Source organism: Dama dama, chromosome 18 (assembly GCF_033118175.1).
Source record: "Dama dama isolate Ldn47 chromosome 18, ASM3311817v1, whole genome shotgun sequence".
In the NCBI taxonomy this organism is placed as follows: domain Eukaryota; kingdom Metazoa; phylum Chordata; class Mammalia; order Artiodactyla; family Cervidae; genus Dama; species Dama dama.
The window spans coordinates 71,112,634-71,131,820 of NC_083698.1; the positions used below are offsets into that span (position 1 = coordinate 71,112,634).

General features: G+C 43.9%; 1 protein-coding gene across 1 annotated transcript; it reads left to right on the forward strand.

The window, feature by feature from the left end:
- Positions 1-3,952: 3,952 nt before the first annotated feature.
- HUS1 (HUS1 checkpoint clamp component) lies at positions 3,953-17,680 on the forward strand. The gene is made up of 8 exons (XM_061165555.1): positions 3,953-4,185; positions 4,765-4,892; positions 4,999-5,175; positions 6,856-6,963; positions 7,924-7,998; positions 13,482-13,581; positions 15,313-15,432; positions 17,432-17,680. The coding sequence occupies exons 1-8, from the start codon at positions 4,134-4,136 to the stop codon at positions 17,512-17,514; spliced, it is 843 nt and encodes a 280-aa protein (XP_061021538.1). The 5' UTR covers positions 3,953-4,133; the 3' UTR covers positions 17,515-17,680.
- The last annotated feature ends 1,507 nt before the right edge of the window (positions 17,681-19,187 follow it).

Below are 19,187 nucleotides of genomic sequence, written 5' to 3' on the forward strand. Positions count from 1 at the left end.
CTGTACTGTCCTTCCTCCTGATTCCTACTCAGAAACACTGGCCATGAACCCAGAGCTCCAGGGAAGTCTTTTTTCCTAATTTCCAGACCTGTATAATCTGTTGGACCTTTGCCAACATGGTACCGGGAGGTTATTCTTACAAATATAACTCTTTAATATTTTTTACACAGTGTTTCTTTTTGAATGAGAAAATAAAGAATCACTTTTCAAAAGCGACTTTATCCTCAAGATAAAGATGTTTGCCTAACTGGTAAATGACACGTTACTTAGGTACATATATTATTGTAACTAGGTGGAGCTTCCATTTTTAAGCTGAGTATATGATAAGTTTTTGTTAAAATCTGCCTTAACTGCCTAATTCTTCAAAAGAAAATGATTCTTTGGGGGAAAGGCAAAGTTAATGCTTGTGGTATCTGATCCAAGTTCGTGGTAGGGACTGTACTCTTTGATTAATAACACACTGATATATAGACTACTGCTTGAAAGCCATAAAGCCATGGTGATGACCTCTTAGTTAAAGAAAAATGTTGGAGTTTTATGTCTAAGCATTCAGTTTCTGAAGTCTGTGCTATTCGAATCACAAAATCTCTTCAATTCCTTTTTCATTTTATTTTTGATATGGGACTTAGCTGACTAATGTGTGGCCACCTTTAGATCTCAAATCTAATGCTGTAAATATGTATAAATATACAAAACAATGTGTAAATACAAAGCCCAAATACATGGCTACAGTGACTGCTCTGGAACATTTTTGCTCATTTTCAAAGGTTGAGAACTTAACCTACAGGTTTTCAGGGCAATTAGAATTTCTATATGGGGGTGAGACTCTGCTTGTGAATTGTCATCTTTGGTTATTTTCAGAATACATTTAGCATGTATGACCAGAGTGGCATGTTTCCAATAGAATATAAATTAAAAACTGGTTGACATTCACAAACAGTAATATTTTGTGAGTATATTTTGGACCCTTAAATATGAAATAACTGAAAATACAGCAGTATTGTTGCATGTGGTTATATGCTAACTATTTGAAACAGATAAGTATGGTATACATTAAAAAAAAAAATACTCAGTAGAACACAGGCTTCTAGAGAGCTCTAGTGACCTCATTCCTGCCTTCAAATTGTTTGGAAGCAATGTAGGGATGTAGTGTCTATATTTAATTATCAATATTGAAATTATTGAATTATTAATTTCTTAAACCTATTTAAGGAAACTGCAAGAAAACACAATTCCTATTATCTTTCAGGAAAAGATCATTGCAGCTTAATTTTATATTTGTTGTGTCAGAATTCCCTATATTATTTGGGCCCTTACCTGTTTAGAATGTATAATCATGTATCTTAGGAAGTTTAAAATAAAAATCTTTGTTTCAGGGGGTTAATATTGCCAAAGAGCTTTAATTTTTTTCCTCTTGAACAAAACTCATACATCCATGCTTAGACAATTTTCCCTGCAACATCCAACACCATTGATGCTATTACTCCTAAAAAATCTTTCTAATGGCAAAAAAATTAAGTATGTTGAAGTATCAGTATATTATAAAATATTGTTTACAGAGTTTGTGAGTCTGCGTGCTAAGTTGCTTCAGTCGTGTCCCATTCTTTGCGACCCTATGGACTCTAGCCCACCAGTCTCCTCTCTCTGTGTGATTCTCCAGGCAAGAACACTGGAGTGGGTTGCCATTTCCTCCTCCAGGAGATCTTCCCCACCCAGAGATCCAACCCATACCTCTCACACCTCCTGCATTGGCTGGAGGATTCTTTACTACTAGCACCACCTGCGAAACCTATTAGAAACTTAGTATTTAATCATAATTCATGACTTCCACGGGCTTCCCTGGTGGCTCAGTAGGTAGAGAATCCACCTGCAATGCAGGCAGACCTGGGTTCGATCCCTGGGTTGGGAAGATCCCCTGGAGAAGGACATGGCAACCCGCTCCAGTATTCTTGTCTGGCAGGTCCATGGCATCACAGAGATGGACACTACTGAGCTACTAAGCACACGGCACATCCATAGCAACAATCTCATTTAATGATTTATCTGTTTTAAAATTAATCTATGAAGTAAAGAAAGCATGTTTTTTTAGTAAAAAATTTAAATGTGACATTAATCACATTTGGTTTGTGAAATACCTGTAACAATGTAGATTGGAGCCTACTTTCATGTTATAGTCTTAAAATAGGCAGAACTGCTTGTGGTTTTTATATTTTGTGCTTTTTAAAATAATGTTATTATTTTTCATCTCTTGATTCTACATGTCAAGGTAAAAACAAGGTTGTAGGTTCCTATTTGCAAAGCTCATAAAAAATAAAACATTCTTAAGATGGACTATCTTGTCTCTGAAAAATCAGTTTGGAGACAATTATTCTGTTTCTCATTTTGTTTTTCAAAATTCTACTACATCATTTGTATCAGTTATGCTAGGAGACTTTAACAGACTCTGGTGAAGTTCGTTTTGAATAAAATTTACAGAATTACTATCAATGTTGTCAGCTACAAATTGGCACTTACCAAGAGCGTTGAACAATAAAGGCTTTGCCATCTGCCTCTGGAAATTGAACCCCATGCTGCTATAGCTGTTGACCTTCAAGAACCCCTGAGGGAGTTCAGGGTGGAGGGAGGCACACTGTGCTCCAGGGAATCTTGTGGGACAGGTCTTTAGATAGTTGGATGTTTTTAGGAAGATTTTATGATCTCAATCCTTGTAGCTCCTCATATCTAGAGAAGCACTAAATCCCTTCATGGTGATAGCAGATCCTCATGACTAACAAGAAACCTTTTGTAAGATGAGTGCTTCATGGTATTGAACTCCCTCTTCACCGAAACCTTATATATTGACTTTCCCCCACTGCTGCTTTGGAGTAGTCTCTCAGAGCTATCTGAGATGCTGCCTCCTAGGCTGCAGTCCTCATTTTGCCCCAAATAAAACTTAACTCACAACTCTCAAGTTGTACATCTTTTTTTAGTTGACAGTGTTCTTTAAACAGCTTGTGTTTAACACAGTTTGTTAAAACAATTTTCAAAGCATAATCCAACATGGTGCTACAGTGCTGAGGTACCAGTGCGTACATCTGAGCCATGGGCGGTTCTAAAGCTCCCCTACCACAGAGCGGTGTGTATTTAAGTGATAACTTAACACTTCATAAATAAGAGACTTGTCAGGGGAGTGTAATCTCCTCGGTTCTGTCTCGACAGAACAAAAATTTGCAGTGACAGACGTTAAAGTGTGCCACAGCTCTCACACTATGTTATAGCTCTCAGCTCTCAGATATAGACCATGTTATAGCTCTCAAACAGATCAGTGTTACAGCTCAGTTTTATTTAGAAAATAAAAGGAAAATACATCCTCCAGGAGTGAGGGTATGCCAACCCAAAAGACGCCAAGAGAGAGAGCAAGCAAGCACGTGTGCGTGGGAGAGACCCCAGGCCCTTTGGCTCCTCTTTTTATATGTTTTTTCGTTCCCCTGGGAAGTTCCCCATGTAAATTGGGCTAGCCAGGAGTGCTGTTTGTTCTACCCAAAGTCCTCAGCCCTTCCTTGGTTCTATTTTCGCGGGCTTTTCCCTTCCTTGTCTTTTGAAAGTGAAAGTGAAGTCGCTCAGTCGTGTCTGACTCTTTGTGACCCCGTGGACTGTAGCCTACCAGGCTCCTCTGTCCATGGGATTCTCCAGGCAAGAATACTGGAGTGGGTTGCCATTTCCTTTTCCAGGGGATCTTCCCGACCCAGGGATCGAACCCTGGTCTCCCACATTGCAGGCAGACGCTTTACCCTCTGAGCCACCGTTGTCTTTTAGCCACCGCCATTCTGGACTCCTTTTTCTTATTCGAACTACCTAACAAGACTGATTTTATTTCCTATATTCTAAAACAGAATTGGAAATTCCTTAACACAAAGCTCGACCTGTGAAAACTCAGAGGCACTTCCGGTACCTTCGGCTTAGAATCGCGTCACTTCCGGCAGAGTTGCGTCATCCCGAGTGCGCGACCGAAAAGCCCACCCACTCTATGCGGGCGCTTCTCAGGCCCAAGGGGGCTGAACCCAGTACCGCGCTGGAGTTTCCCCCGGGCTGAATAAGGCGGGACTCTCCCGAGTCCGCTGCGGGCGGGCTCCCCGCGCGTGTCACGTCCAGCCATGAAGTTTCGGGCCAAGATCGTGGATACCGCCTGTCTAAACCACTTCACGCGTGAGTAGGGGCCGCGTCACCCCTGGCGGCTGGGAGGACGGTAGAAAGCAGGGCGGGAGGCCTGCATGGAGCGGTGCGCACGGCCGGTCCCCGCGAACGGGCTGGCGCGCTGCACAGGCTGGCGAGCAGGAGCTTGACGCGGGCGCAGGTGCCGAGGGTTGTTTCTGAACTTTGATTACTTTCGCGTGGCTTTTCTTAACCCGCCCAGTGGCTTCACGGACAACTTTACCTGGCGCAGACCGCCCTTTACAGCCAGGCTCCCTGGTCCCCCCGCCCCAGCCGTGTCTCTCCTTGCCTCGACCCCTGCAGCACTCGGCGTCCCCAAGTGGACGTGGGAGGGAAGAAAGCGGCCAGTAGGCGCCAGTTAACCTCCGAGTCTCGGTTTCCTTATTCCCAGGTTGTTGGGAGGCCGGCTTGACGCCAGCGGCTTTAAAAGCCTCCCGATAGGTGGGAGTAGAAAGGTTGATTTTCCCACTGGGAAGCTCACTGTGCGCAGCTGATAATTCTGCTCGCTAAATTGGTGTTTTGGATACTTAACGTACTTCTTAGTTAATTCTTTACTGGAACCTTTCGCTATAGGAGTTAGTAACATGATAGCCAAGCTTGCCAAAACCTGCACTCTGCGCATCAGCCCGGATAAGTTGAACTTCGTCCTCTCTGACAAAGTGGCCAATGGAGGGGTGAGCATGTGGTGTGAGCTGGAACAGGTGAGTGGAGGCTCCTGAGAGGCCTGCAGCCCGCCCCCTCTCCCCCCACTCCCGCTGAATTCCACTGGAAGGGGCACAGATGTCCTCCCCCTTTTCCTTCCCTTAGGAGAACTTCTTCAGCGAATTTCAAATGGAAGGTGTCTCCGCAGAAAACAATGAAATTTACTTAGAGCTCACATCGGAAAATTTATCTCGAGCCTTGAAAACTGCCCAGAATGCCAGAGCTTTGAAAATTAAGTTGACTAATAAACACTTTCCGTGCCTTACAATTTCTATAGAGCTGGTGAGTAGAAAGCTACCATTTCTGAAACTTCCCGGAAGGAATTAGAAGTATTTATATAAGCCTTGACTTTCTACAGGAGAAGCTAATTGGTTTTATTAAAATGAGAGATCGGTACATCACTATTTTTTCATTGGAGTTGGGTGCTTCTCATATTTAAATAGCATTGTGATCTCATAATATTCAGCGAGGATGCTGCTCTTCCTATGAAATAACACTTCTGCATCTTTCTTCTCAGATCTGCATATCCCAGCATGTCCATTTCTTTTAGTGGTATTGTCATCTAGTCTAAAAACCATTTTTGCCTTCGAAATTTGTGTGTCCCTCCCTTATCCCCTCAGTTCTGCTGCTAACACCTTTAAATGACCTTTGGTTTTCAAGGAATACATTTATCTTCCATCCTACTACCAACTGAATTTAATGCTCGGGTCTCTTCAGAACACGTGTACCCCACAGGGTCTCACTGCTTACAGAATGAGGTTGACATTTCTCATCTGTTGTCCAAAACCCTTCAAGTGTGGCTCAACCCACTGTAGAGCCACTTATCTCCCCTGAGTGGTTCTCCATGTGTGTCCCATTCTTTACCAACTCCCAGGCTTTGGTGAGGTTGGGTCTTCTACTTGGAGTCTGTGTTCTTTTCACTTGTTGAAGCCTTTTCTTCCTCTAGTGCCCAGCACTAATGCTGCCTCCTTCCCAGCCTTCCCTTATCCTGGCAACCTCTCCTTTATCCGTTCTGTGTACTTGATTTTTTCTGTGAGTATTATATTCAGTTTTATGCTTTTTATGGAGGAGGCTTTCTCAACTGTACTTTTTATTATTGTTTTACAGTGTTGCATTGTTAATTTATGCCTTACAGCAAAGTGATTGAGTTATACATATATAAGCATTCTTATTTTAATATTCTTTTCCATTCTGGTTTGTCCCAGGATATTGAATATAGTTCCCTGTGCTATGCAGCAGGACCTTGTTGTCTATCCATTCTATATGTAATGGTTTCCATCTGCTGATCTCAAACTCCTAGCCTCTGAAGGCCGTTTCTGGCAGCCTCCTCCAGTCCTCTCTTTAGGTCTGATCTCCGAAGCTTGAGCATCAGCACAGAGTTTCTGCCCATATGGTTGGACATGTGCCTGAGGCTGGGAGTGTGGGGAAAGTGGCATCACCAGTCTGCAGGGCTCTCTTCATTCTGCCTTCTGTAAACTGCTTAACTGCACTCTCCTCCAAGGCTCCACAGCTCACCCTCTGTCCCTGCTGGTCTCCCTGCCTTCCTGTGAGGGGACATTCAGAGTGTGGGAACCTTTCTTCCTTCAGAGCTCTCTCTCCCTGGGGTGCAGGCCCCATCCTGATTCCTTTCTGGTTCTTTTTGTCTTTTTTTGGTTACATGAAGATGTTCTTGTCCTTTCTGAAGCCTGAGGTCTTCTGCCATGTTTCAGTAGATGTTCTGTGAGAATCATTCCATGTCTAGATACGTTTTTGATGTGTTTGTGGGAGGAGTGAGCTCCACGTCCTACTCCTCCACCGTCCTAATCACTCGCTTCTTTAACTTCCTTTCTCTAAGCTCTGTTAATACTTGTTGAATGGACGTTGGTGACTGAATTGAGAACACTTAGGTTTGGTATCAACATTTTTTGTCTTTCAGTTCTTTATTTTTTAAGTATTGATGTGTTTTAATTCTTCTCTTGGCAGTTATCCATGTCAAGCAGTAGTCGTGTTGTGACACATGACATCCCGGTGAAGGTTATTCCTAGAAAACTATGGAAGGACTTACAAGAGCCGACGGTCCCAGATGCTGACGTGAGTGATGCCCAGCGTCACCACGTCTTAAATGGTGTGATTTGGATTCTCTGACTTTTAAAGTCTTGCTGTAGGTTTTATTTGAAAGTTGTATAGTACCTGAAAAGAGATAATCATATTTAAAAGATAGCCCAGGAACAAAAAATTGGAATGTTTTCATTTAGTTGTTTGCATCAATCATCTTAAAGTAGTGTTATATATAAGGCCACACTCTTTACAATTAAGAGAGAGAGAAAGTCTTGCCCTATAATGGCGCTTAAGTAAAACTGAAGTAGCATTTTGGATGGCCTTCACATCTGTCAGAACTAATGGCCCTGGCACCAATTTGGGTTTCACAGAACATGGTTTTTTTTTTTGTCTTATTAGGAGTGATGTCCAAGGTGTGTGTAATAGCCAGAAGGAGAGGCTGCTTTAGTTCTCCTGACAGGAATCCCAGAGCCACTGGAAAGAAAGATGATGACAAAGGGTCCTTTGCCTCTTGTTCATATTTATTGAAGAAGAGACCATGAAATAGCATAAGGAATATTTACTTGGCTTTGAGTAGATGTCTCCGCTGGGAAAAAGCCAGCATTGTACCGGCACTGTTGTAACCCAGTCTGGGCACGGTTACAGAGACTGGCCCCAAATGTGGGTGTGAACCCCTTGGAGGATGGCCTCCACTGGTGCTGTCTTACTCCCCTTGGGTGTGTGTGGGGGCGTCTCAGCAGCAGGGCTACAGACCTGGGACGGGAGAATGGCCACGTGGACGCTGAGGTCACCGGAGGCAGGCGTGAGTTAGTGAAGCTGTAGAATTATTTTTGTTTTTTATATTTTAAAGAAAGAACTTTATTCAGGCAATTTAAAAATAAGATTGCAAAGCTTTTAAGAGTACACACCTTCCAAACACAGGTAATGAGCACTTGTCAATACTTGACTATGTTAATATTTTAATACTACTGATCTTTCTCATTTGCTTTGTAGGTTAGTATTTATTTACCAGTCTTGAAGACTATGAAGAGCGTTGTGGAGAAAATGAAAAACATCAGCAATCAGCTTGTAAGTTCTGACTTCTTTGAAAAGAGCTCCCAAGTGTGTAATTTTGGCTGCGTGTCCTCGCTGGAGCCTTGTCTGGTGGGGGCTTGATGCCCTCCATTCATCATGTGGTATCTGCATGGGGTATCCCTCACCTCCCGGCTCTGGGGGCTTGGCCTGTTGTTGATAGCCTATGGTTTTACAGGTGAAACCTGCTCTGGATCTTCTCAACTCTCCTCTCTGATATTTGGCCTAGTCTCTCATATTTATAGTATTTATAGTATATTAACAGTACGTTCAATGGTTCTAACTTTCTTTGCATATGTATTGGACAGCATATTATGTATTTTATCTGATAGTGTAGATATTTTCTTATGATCACTGATGCTGGCAGTGAGTGGAATGTCCTATCTACTTGCCAGATGTCTCTATGAGCCCAAGACAAGGATCCCCCAGGACACATTTCTCTTCCTAGAAGCAGCTCTTAGGCCAGGTAGAGGGGCATGTTTACTTTTGTGACGTTTACACTCAATGTCAGTGAAATGCTGAATGTGCCAGTGACAGTGATGGGAAGCTTTGAAGAATTGTCCTTCACTCCTGGGGTTCTCCTGACTTCTTCAGTCACCCCCAAAACTCATTTGATTATGTCCCTCGGTGTTTTGACATGACTGTCCACCTGATGAAACTTTTGCTCTTTAGTGTCTGCAGACTGGTTACCTGCCACACGGCTGTCCCCTGCCTGCAGAACTGCTCTGCAGTTGTCCATCCCCACAGCACTGGTGCTCTCCAAGCCTGTCTCTGCCATTTCACGCTTGGCTGTTTTTTTCCCATCGTCCCGTGGAAAGCACTTAGCCCTTCTCACTGTTCATGGAAATTCTAGACTCTCCCACTGCCGTGGATGTAAGCCCCTCCTCTGCCAAGCTGTTCTGTTCACTGCTATGTGATAAGTCGCCTGCTAACATCTGGGAACCACTCCTGAACTGGCTGCTTCCTGAAAAGGGAAACTGTCTTAACCATCTCTGCATGACAGCCACTCACTGTGGGGTTGCCACTCAGCAGGCGGATAATAGGTTATTAGTGCACAGACCTGGAATGAAATTAGCTTCAGGAGATCTTTGGCATTACCAAAGTTTTCTGAAGCCTAGAAAATGTTTATGGACTGTTTCATTTCTGAAGTTGTGCTCACTTGAGAGGAAGTTCCTTTCATGACTTACTCTGTAGATTTCACTTTAATTTACAGTGACTTCCCATGAAGCAGTGTGTGCCATGCAGACATGAGTGTTCTCCTGCACCTGTCCTGATGTTGATCCAGTTGTCAGGCTGAGGCTTCTTTTGGGGATATCCTGGAGCCCTTGAGAGGCCCAGGAGAGAAAAGGCGGAACAGTTAATTCAAGGACCCGGTTATTTGTTCTTTGTGTCCAGTAGAAATCAGTTGTCAAAGTAGCTTAGATTAAATCATCAGATATTTAAAAAAAATTCATCAGAGGTGTTTTTCTCTTCCCTGGAGTGTTTAAAAACAAGGATTTTGTGGAGTGACTACTGCACCGTGAAATACTAAATGGAAAATGATCAAGCGTGTGGAAAATTGGAGTAGCCAAGGGCATAACAATATTAACTTGAGTAACCAGAACTCTGTGTCTGAAGATGACAGGCGAGAGAATCAAGGAAAATGAGTACGACTCAACATATTGAAAGCATCTCCTCCAGTCAGAGGCCCAGCAGCCCTTGTTGAGGCACCTTCCTTACTTCTTTCAGTGAGAGACGTGGCCAGTGGGGGTGGGTCGTGCGTGTGACTCGGGTAGGAGCAGAAGCAGCAGGCATTGACTGCCAAGAGTCTCCATCAGGTTTTAACCATTGGGATCTCCTTCAGACAGAATGCAAGTTCTGGTCCAGGAGATCTGCAGTGGGGTCTGGGACTGATTGCTGACGAACGCTCAGCGATGCTCTTTCTGTGGTGGTGCTCCGTGGTCAGAGCGGAGCTGTGTTACCCCTTACATGTCTCAGCTTCACAGGAGCAGACTTGGGGCAGGAGGCATCATGATACGCTGGCAGAGCTGAGTCCTTGGAGCCACCCCCGACCCCCACTAAGTGGTGCACCCTGGTGGGAAGTGTTATCCAGCATAACAGTCACAGGGGCTCTGTTACTTTTTATCAGTGGAGATAATTTACGTTAGATTCCCAGTGCGTCTCATCACTATTCCATGAATGGTCAGTAGTTATCATTAAGGAAATCTCTGAAAGAAGTCAGATCCCATCCACATCCTTAATAGCAGAGTATGTTGATGTGGGTAGTACTATAGATGACACTCACAAAATAAACACGGTGAGCCGTGTTTGGGGGGTCCTTGGTGAATTCCTTCAGTAAATTTTGTTTAAGTGCTGCCCTGCACCAGGCACTGTGCTTGGAGAGATGGATCTAGCATTTGATGACTCAGATTTTAGGAATTTGAAGAAAGCATAAAAAGGTGTTTAAGTCTGGAGTGAATCTAGGACATTGCAAGCTGCTTTCCTGAATAAACCTTTATAAAACTTGTTTTTCAAGAGCAGTGAACCTTTACAGGTAGATACTAAGTGTGTGCTTATTTGAAACAGATGGATCTGTGTTATGTGTTAACCTCACAGAGTCCCTGTGCACTGTATATTCACAAGTCCAGAATATGCACAAGGATTGTTTTACATATTTTTTTTAGGCAGGTGTTTTTTCCAGATAATAGAGTGGGCTTAGAAACATCATTTACTTCTGGGAAGTGAAAGGATAAGATTGATGATGAATTCTTCCCATTCAGAGGTACGCATACTAGATGATGCAACAAGGATGTTTAGAGGCTGTTTCCTATGTAAAGTCAAAGCCTTAGTAAGTTGAAAACATCTTTTTTGTTTTGTTGCTCCAATGAGAAATAGAGTTCACTAGTTTTAAGGAGCAAGAATGAAAAATACTAAGTGGTACTCCTAAGTAAATCTGAGGTTTAGTTGTGGCCAAGCCCTGTGGAACAGGGTGTCCTCCACTCATCATGGAGCTTCTTCCCTCTTGCTGTACCTCTGCAGTGGCTCCCTAGTGAAGGGACCACCTTTGTCTGCAGTGGCTCAGTGGCAGTTTTGTATTGTTGGTTGAACAAAATGTTGACTTGCACACTGCTGCCTGGGCTTTCCAAAGACCTGCCAGACTTTAGAGATATTGATGTCAGAAGGCGAAATGTAGTGTGCCTGGGCAAATGGCCAAAATCTTTTTTTTTTTTTAATATTTTTCCCCCATTTATTTTTATTAGTTGGAGGCTAATTATTTTACAGTATTGTAGTGGTTTTTATCATATATTGACATGAATCAGCCATGGATTTACATGTATTCCCCATCCCGATCCCCCCTCCCACCTCCCTCTCTACCCAATCCCTCTGGGTCTTCCCAGTGCACCAGGCCCGAGCACTTGTCTCATGCATCCAACCTGGGCTGGTGATCTGTTTCACCCTAGATAATATACATGTTTCGATGCTGTTCTCTCAAAACATCACACCCTCGCCTTCTCCCACAGAGTCCAAAAGTCTGTTCTGTACATCTGTGTCTCTTTTTCTGTTTTGCATATAGGGTTATCATTACCATCTTTCTAAATTCCATATATATGTGTTAGTATGCTGTAATGTTCTTTATCTTTCTGGCTGGCTTCACTCTGTATAATGGGCTCCAGTTTCATCCGTCTCATTAGAACTGATTCAAATGAATTCTTTTTAATGGCTGAGTAATATTCCATGGTGTGTATGTACCACAGCTTCCTTATCCATTCGTCTGCTGATGGGCATCTAGGTTGCTTCTATGTCCTGGCTATTATAAACAGTGCTGTGATGAACATTAGGGTGCACGTGTCTCTTTCAGATCTGGTTTCCTCAGTGTGTATGCCCAGAAGTGGGATTGCTGGGTCCTATGGCAGTTCTATTTCCAGTTTTTTAAGAAATCTCCACACTGTTCTCCATAGTGGCTGTACTAGTTTGCATTCCCACCAAGAGTGTAAGAGGGTTCCCTTTTCTCCACACCCTCTCCAGCATTTATTGCTTGTAGACTTTAAGATAGCAGCCATCCTGACTGGCGTATAATGGTACCTCATTGTGGTTTTGATTTGCATTTCTCTGATAATGAGTGATCTTGAGCATCTTTTCATGTGTTTGTTAGCCATGTGTATGTCTTCTTTGGAGAAATGTCTGTTTAGTTCTTTGGCCCATTTTTTGATTGGGTCATTTATTTTTCTGGAATTGAGCTGCAGGAGTTGCTTGTATATTTTTGAGATTAATCCTTTGTTGCTTCGTTTGCTATTATTTTCTCCCAATCTGAGGGCTGTCTTTTCACCTTGCTTATAGTTTCCTTTGTTGTGCAAAAGCTTTTAAGTTTCATTAGGTCCCACTTGTTTATTTTTGCTTTTATTTCCAATATTCTGGGAGGTGGGTCATAGAGGATCCTGCTGTGATTTATGTCAGGGAGTGTTTTGCCTATGTTCTCCTCTAGGAGTATTATAGTTTCTGGTCTTACATTTAGAACTTTAATCCATTTTGAGTTTATTTTTGTGTATGGTATTAGAAAGTGTTCTAGTTTCATTCTTTTACAAGTGGTTGACCAGTTTTCCCAGCACCACTTGTTAAAGAGGTTGTCTTTTTTCCATTGTATATCCTTGCCTCCTTTGTCAAAGATAAGGTGTCCATAGGTTCGTGGATTTATCTCTGGGCGTTCTATTCTGTTCCATTGATCTATATTTCTGTCTTTGTGAAATGGCCAAAATCTTGAGCCGTATCATGGTACCTGTTTCTTTCTCTGAACTTCATTTCTAGATTTTGTGTAGTTTAGAGACCCTGTTGGTTGGTGCAGGGCATAGCGTAAAATGAAAGGGCCCCTCTGATCCTGAGGGAAGTCATGGGCACTGTTGGGGCGGGGAGGGCCACAGCGACCAGTCCCCAAGCCCAGCTGTCCTCTGAGAGCAGAAAACACGGCAGCCACAGGGCGCCACAGCCTGGTGGAGTCCAGACCCCTGACGGCATCTCTGGGTCTTTCTGAATTTGGGAATCTCACTTCCCAATGTCTGGGATTATTCTTTATATAAATGGTTATATTCACCTATATTCTGAAACCATTCTGGTTATGTTGAGCTGTAATAGATAGTTTGGTCCATTTGTCGAAATAAGGCAGGTAGCGAGCTTATCGCTTCACATTCTCTTCGGGTTCTTCTTGCTCTGTTTTACAGGAGTTGCACAATGTCTGCATTGTCAGCGCTGCTGGCAAGGCCCCCAGCTTCCCCCGTTTGCAGAGCTTCCTGCTGCGCTCTGCGCGCCGAGGGGCTGCTCTCTGGAGATTTCAAGGCCCTGTGCTCAGCCTTGTCTTCTCTCTGTTGCTGATGCCATGTGGGGTTTGGCGCTGTCTGAAGTGTCCTGGGATTTGTGGGATCACTTTGTCACCTGGTTCATTGGAAGCTGATGTCCACTTTTTTTTTCCCTTTTGCTTTTCTTAAGACTGTAAAATACTCAATTTGCAGATTATTGAAGCAAACCTAAATGGAGAATTGAACTTGAAAATAGAAACTGAGCTAGTGTGTGTTACAACTCACTTTAAAGATCTTGGAAATCCTCCATTAGGTAAGTTTCCTGGTAGGTTATATTTTACCTGTGATAAATTGTTCAGATGACATATCATACTGAGGTCTCTAGTTGGAAAAGAATTGAACTTCGGGTGACTGTGTTTCAGGCTCAGGAAGGGAACACATAATGGGGTTGGGTAACTTGTTATTGCAGTGTGGTGGGAAGGTGAACCTCCTGGACTTGAGAAGCTGAAGTGTGGGCCTGAGGGCTTCCTTGTTCCTCATCTGCAAATCCTAGGCTTGGGCTCAACAATGTCCAAGAGCCCTTCTAGCTCTTCACTTGCTATGCCTTCTACCAAAAACTACAGTTTCTCACCTGGGTGGAGTCAGAAATATAGATGACACTTTTTATTTTCTCCTTTTTTTGTGTGTGTGTATTAAAAACGTAATTTTTTTTTTTTAATTATTGGAGTATAGTTGACTTACAATGTTGTGTTGGTTTCAGGTGTATGGCCCAGTGATTCAGTTATACATATATATGTATCTATTCTTTTTCAAATTCTTTCCCCATATCAGTTATTACAGACTCTTGAGTATAGTTCCCTGTTTTGTATAATAGGTCCTCATTGTTTATTTTATATATAGTGATGTGTGTGTGTGTGTGTGTGTGTGTATATCTGTACGATGATCCTAAACTTCTAATTTATCCTTCCCCTTCACCTGTCCTCTTCAATAACCATAAGTTTGTTTTCTAAATCTGTGAGTCTGTTTGTTTTGTAAATAAGCTCATTTGTATCAATGTTTTAGACTCCACATACAAGGGTATTTGTCTTACTCTGACTTAGTTTGATGATCTCTAGGTCCATCCATGTTACTACAGATGACATTATTTCATTCTTTTTTATGCTGAATAACATACCACATCTTTATCCACTCCTCTATTAGACATTAGGTTGCTTCCATGTCTTGGCTGTCGTAAACAGTGCTGGAATGGACACTGGGTTGCTTGAGTAGCTTGGCTCAGGGATTAAGAGTCGTCTGCTGCAGAGCTCACAGTGGTGGGCAGGCCATGGGAGGGAGGTCCAACAGGGAATGATGCAAAGGCCCTGGGAAAGTACTCACTCTGTGAAAACCATTTAGTCACCCATGTGTTCTGAAGTAGGTCTGATAAGACTCCTTCCACTTTTAGAGTTAAAATTACTTACTACCAGTTTGCTTATTAGAGACACTTTGTAACTTAGCATTGCAAGAGAATTTTACTTTATAGTGAAGGACATGCCTTGGAGCAAAGTGAAATCCATGTTAATAAAAGCTTTGACAGTAGTTATATGAAGTGACTTATTTTTGTGTTGCTCATTTTGTTTATTTTAGTAAATTACAAAGAGGGTCTTTGATACCTTCCCAGAGTTGAAAGGACGTTTTCATCCCTTTCATTCCACTTTATAATGAGAGGGCTTGATTTAGCTGTATATGGTCTTGTTTTGGGGATGGTTTTTTGGCCCTACAGCAAGCCATTTGGGATCTTAGTTCCCCGACTGTCAACAGTGAAAGCATTGAGTCCTAACCACGGGACTGCCAGGGAATTCCCATAGTGCAGTAATTTGAAGAGTCAATACTTAGTAAATGCTTGCTTGGTGAGCAATCACATTTATATTATGCAGTGTTTCTGTAGGTTCTCAAGTCAGTGGTCAAGTAAACCATTTATTTATGTAAACAGTCATCATGCAATCTCTCGCTTCCCTGTTTCACTGGAAGATAATTGTGTCTTAAAAGGTTCCTGTCGTTTTAGCTTCAGAAAATGCTTCTCAAGATAGAAACTCGGAAGAAATGGCTGAAGTGCACATAGACATTAGGAAGCTCCTACAGTTCCTTGCTGGACAACAAGTAAATCCTACAAAGGCCACTTGCAGTAAGTTTGCATTTTGATTTGTTTTTCGTATTTCAAGCACTGTAATCAACTGTAGTCTTACACATTGTGTACAGTCTCATAAATGCAGAGACAGCTCGGTCACCGGTGGACTCCAGTTTCCTGAGTAGTCCCTGGCAGATGGGTCTGGACTGCCTCACCTGGTGTCATAAATGAGTCTGCATCCACAGAGAAGCTGCATATGGGCAGAGGCACCTGGCTCCATCTTGCTGTGTTAACCTTATGTGTACAGGGTCTCTGTCTCCTTTGGGCTTGGATTTAAGTTTCCATCTCAAAGTGATTCTTTTCTTTCCTGTGTCAGCCTGACCTGTTCCAGTTATCCTGTGTCTTGTCATCTGTGCTGCCTACTGATTTTTAATAGTGGCTTTTAATGGTGCTCTTGATTCTGGTTGGCCTTGTCTTTCTTGGTTTCACATGTTTTTTCACCCTTTAGTCCTTGATTACAGATAAAAGACTCACTTGCTGAGAATTTTTCAAGGCTATGTCTTTTCCTTGCTATTGAGACCACAGCAATTGAAAGAAAACTGTGGCCTTGCTTGGAGGTGACACCTCCTTATTTGTGAATTCCCAGTCTGAGCACTCCGCCACCAGTGAACAGACCTGAGAAGGGTGACCCAGGAATATAGGATACCTAATAATTGTCAGATAGTCAGCACTGTAGAGAACGAGTAGGAGGTTCCCGAAGGTTCTCCAGTGAAGGAGGATTGACCACTGGAAGGGAGTGGCGTTAGTGCATGCGGCCTGCACTGGTGGTGAGGTACAGAAGCGGGGTGCAGAAAACCACGATAGGGAAGGAGCAGTGAGAGCTGCTGAGTCGTGGGGCAGGGGCCAGGGTCTGCCTGCACTGCATCTAAAGAAGGTATGGTGTGGACGCCCCTAAGGCTGCGAATGGGGATCCACTGCTTCAGCACGAGGTCCTCCCAGTTTAAGACAGTGCTTCTCAAACTGCCTGCATGCACAGGGCTCTTTGGGGACCTGGCTGAGTGCAGATGCCTCTTCAGAGCTCTGGCTTGGGCCATCGAGGCTGGGTGATGCCCCACTGTGGGTCCTTGGAAGCCACTCCTGTCTGCGTAGGGGAAGTGTAGGGAGTGGGGGTTGTGGCCTTAGCTGCTATGCAGGGAGGGGGAACAGAAGGTTATGACAGCCAGAGTCGAGTTTCTCACCCTGTTTCTTACCCCAAACCTTTTCTGCCAGTGGTTCTGGCTTTGTGGCAGCATCCTCCAGGCGCTTGCTGAGTTCCCACCTCTGGAGGGGTTGGGGCACTTTCCCCAGCATTCTCAGTCTCTGCTGCCACCTGTGTGTCCAGCACCTCTCCTGATGAGTGTCCTGCTGGTCCCTTGTGTCCCTTCCCAACTTGCCATTCTCTTGGGATTGGTCTCAGCAGCCTGCTGTGCTCTTTGTCTGCCTTTCTTCTGCCACCTGGCTTGATCTGGCTTCAGCTAGCTTTCCTTGGGTGTGGCATGCCCCACTGCCCCTGTAACTTCTGCCCTCAGTGGTACGGCCCTGGCAGCTGGGCAGCTTTCATGCTGTGGCAACACCTCTTCCTCTTGGCTGGCTTCTGCTTTGGGTCTTAGACCCAGTGCCTCATTGCTCATCCTAGGCTGCGTGATGGCTGCCCTTGCAAACTGCCTCCTGCTCTCTAGTAAGACCCTATGTGCTTGCCTCTTCTCAGCACATTCCAGGGACTCACTGGTGAGAAGCTGCTTTTTCCTGGAAGGACGTTGACTTGGGTACATGTGGTTTCTGGGAAGTTTGCCCTGTGACTTGTTGCCCCAGAGACCTCGGCCTCTTCCTTGGTGAAAAATGAGCTGGCCTGAGCCAGGCCCCTTGTTTGGTGTCAGCTGGGATGATGGAGACTGGTCACCTCGGGAGGGCCTGGGTGCTCCAGGAGAGGCTTGGGGGAGAAGCTGCTGCAGTGCTTAGGGGTGAGAGTGTGTGTGCAGAATGGGTCTCTACAGTAAAGAATTTCCTCTCTCCTTAGATATTGTGAAGAACAAGATTGTTCACTTTGACCTGCTCCATGAAGATGTTTCCCTGCAGTATTTCATCCCAGCGTTGTCATAGCCCTGCCTTGTGGACTCAGGAGCTCAGGGACCTTGGTTGGACCCACAGCAGTGAAATCCTTTTTTTTTTTTTTTTTTTTTACTTTTTTTTTCTTCTATAATATTTACAGTAGAAATTGAATTAATGAGTTAATGAAACACAGTTGGATAAACATTTCTTCATATTACTTCTTTGTTCAGTCTGCTTTGTTTTGCTTTGAAGATGTTGAAAGAAAAGTTAAAATTTTTTTATTCAGATTTTAAACTTTTCTAATTGAAGTCGTGAAAATCCTCTTGTAGTTTGAATTGGTGTAGTAATCAAAATCGGCAAAAAAATAATGTTTGCCAAGCCTAGCACTTTTCCTCAAGGCATTGTTTCCAGCTCAGCATATTGTTGTGGGAAGAGACTTGAAGCAGTTAGGTTTCTGTGTACTTGGAGCCCAAGAAGGCGAGGTTGGCCCTCTTGCCACCTCCATCCTGTAGAGGGTCCCGGGGGGTCTGGGTACTGCACGTATGGTCTCATCGTGATGCCCATGAAGATTTTAGTCGGCTCTCCTGTTGCCATCAGGAGGATGCGTGGGCAGGGCCTGGCCAGGTCAGAGCAGCACAGACATTCTGAGGCTTCACAGTGGGGCTTCTGTATCTGGCAGAGTAGGTTCAACAGTCGGCCCTGGGCCACACGTCTAGTGGCAGGGATAACATCTGAATACAGGAATTCTGGTTTCCCTTTCCCTCACTTCTGCTACAAGACCGGAATAAAGAATGATACATTTCAAAGTTAAGTCACCAACCATTTGAGGAATCTGGAAAGAACATCTTAGTTTTAAATCTGATGTGGTAAAGTAGGTTTACATGCAGTTTTTAAAATGTCAGAAAGCCAGATATAATCTCCCTCAGCTTGTCTAGTGTTTATTTAAGTAAACTTGATTGGAATAGTGTTAAGGAGGTGTGGGTATGGCCAAAGGGGTCTTCCTTGGAGTTGAGAAACGGGGTCTCTTTCTGATTCTCAGACAGACATGCTGCTTCATGTTTGCCTTGGCCTCTGCCTCCCACAGAGCTGTTGACTGAGGACAGTCCTTCCTACGCTGCAGGAGCTAGTAGACGTGATTTAGGGAAACATGGTCCTGCTTTTCACCCAGGACAGAATTTCACTAAGTCAGGAAATAGCGGCTTAGTCTGTTTCAAGGAAAGAGTATAGTTGAGAAATTAACTTAAACAGCTTTCTGGGTGTTAGAGACACACTTTGGCTGACTGGGTGTGTGGAGAGCTGTCCTGGGTAGTTGTGCTCAGGCCCATGTTGCTTTGGGAAACATGTCTGGAGCTAAGTTTGGGGGCCATCCTGTGCTGGGTCAGTGATGTCTAAGAATCCAGGCGCCTTGTCATCCTCTGTACAGGGACCGCTTGTCCACTGTGATCCCCAGGGCCTGGTGGAGGCAGTCTGAAATGTGACTTTGACTTAGTCCTAGGCTGGCATTCTGGCTCTCTCCCAGGAGCCAGATTTTTCAGCAGTGCATGTTGTGGTCAGTGCATTTTCCATGATAACAGCAGCCTTTTTCAAAACACAGGCTTCCCTCTTGCATATATGTGTTTTCAGGACCTATAGAGCTTCCCCTTGGCAGTGTCCTGGGAGGTCACATGTATTGTGGATTGGTCTGCAGAGCATCCCACATGGAGAGTGGGTGCAGTTTGTACAGC

Coding starts and splice junctions, on each gene's coding strand:
- HUS1 (XM_061165555.1), top strand. CDS start 4,134: ATGAAGTTTCGGGCCAAGATCGTGGATACCGCCTGTCTAAACCACTTC. Junction 5,176..6,855: donor TTACAATTTCTATAGAGCTG/GTGAGTAGAAAG, acceptor TTCTCTTGGCAG/TTATCCATGTCAAGCAGTAG. Junction 13,582..15,312: donor TCTTGGAAATCCTCCATTAG/GTAAGTTTCCTG, acceptor CTGTCGTTTTAG/CTTCAGAAAATGCTTCTCAA.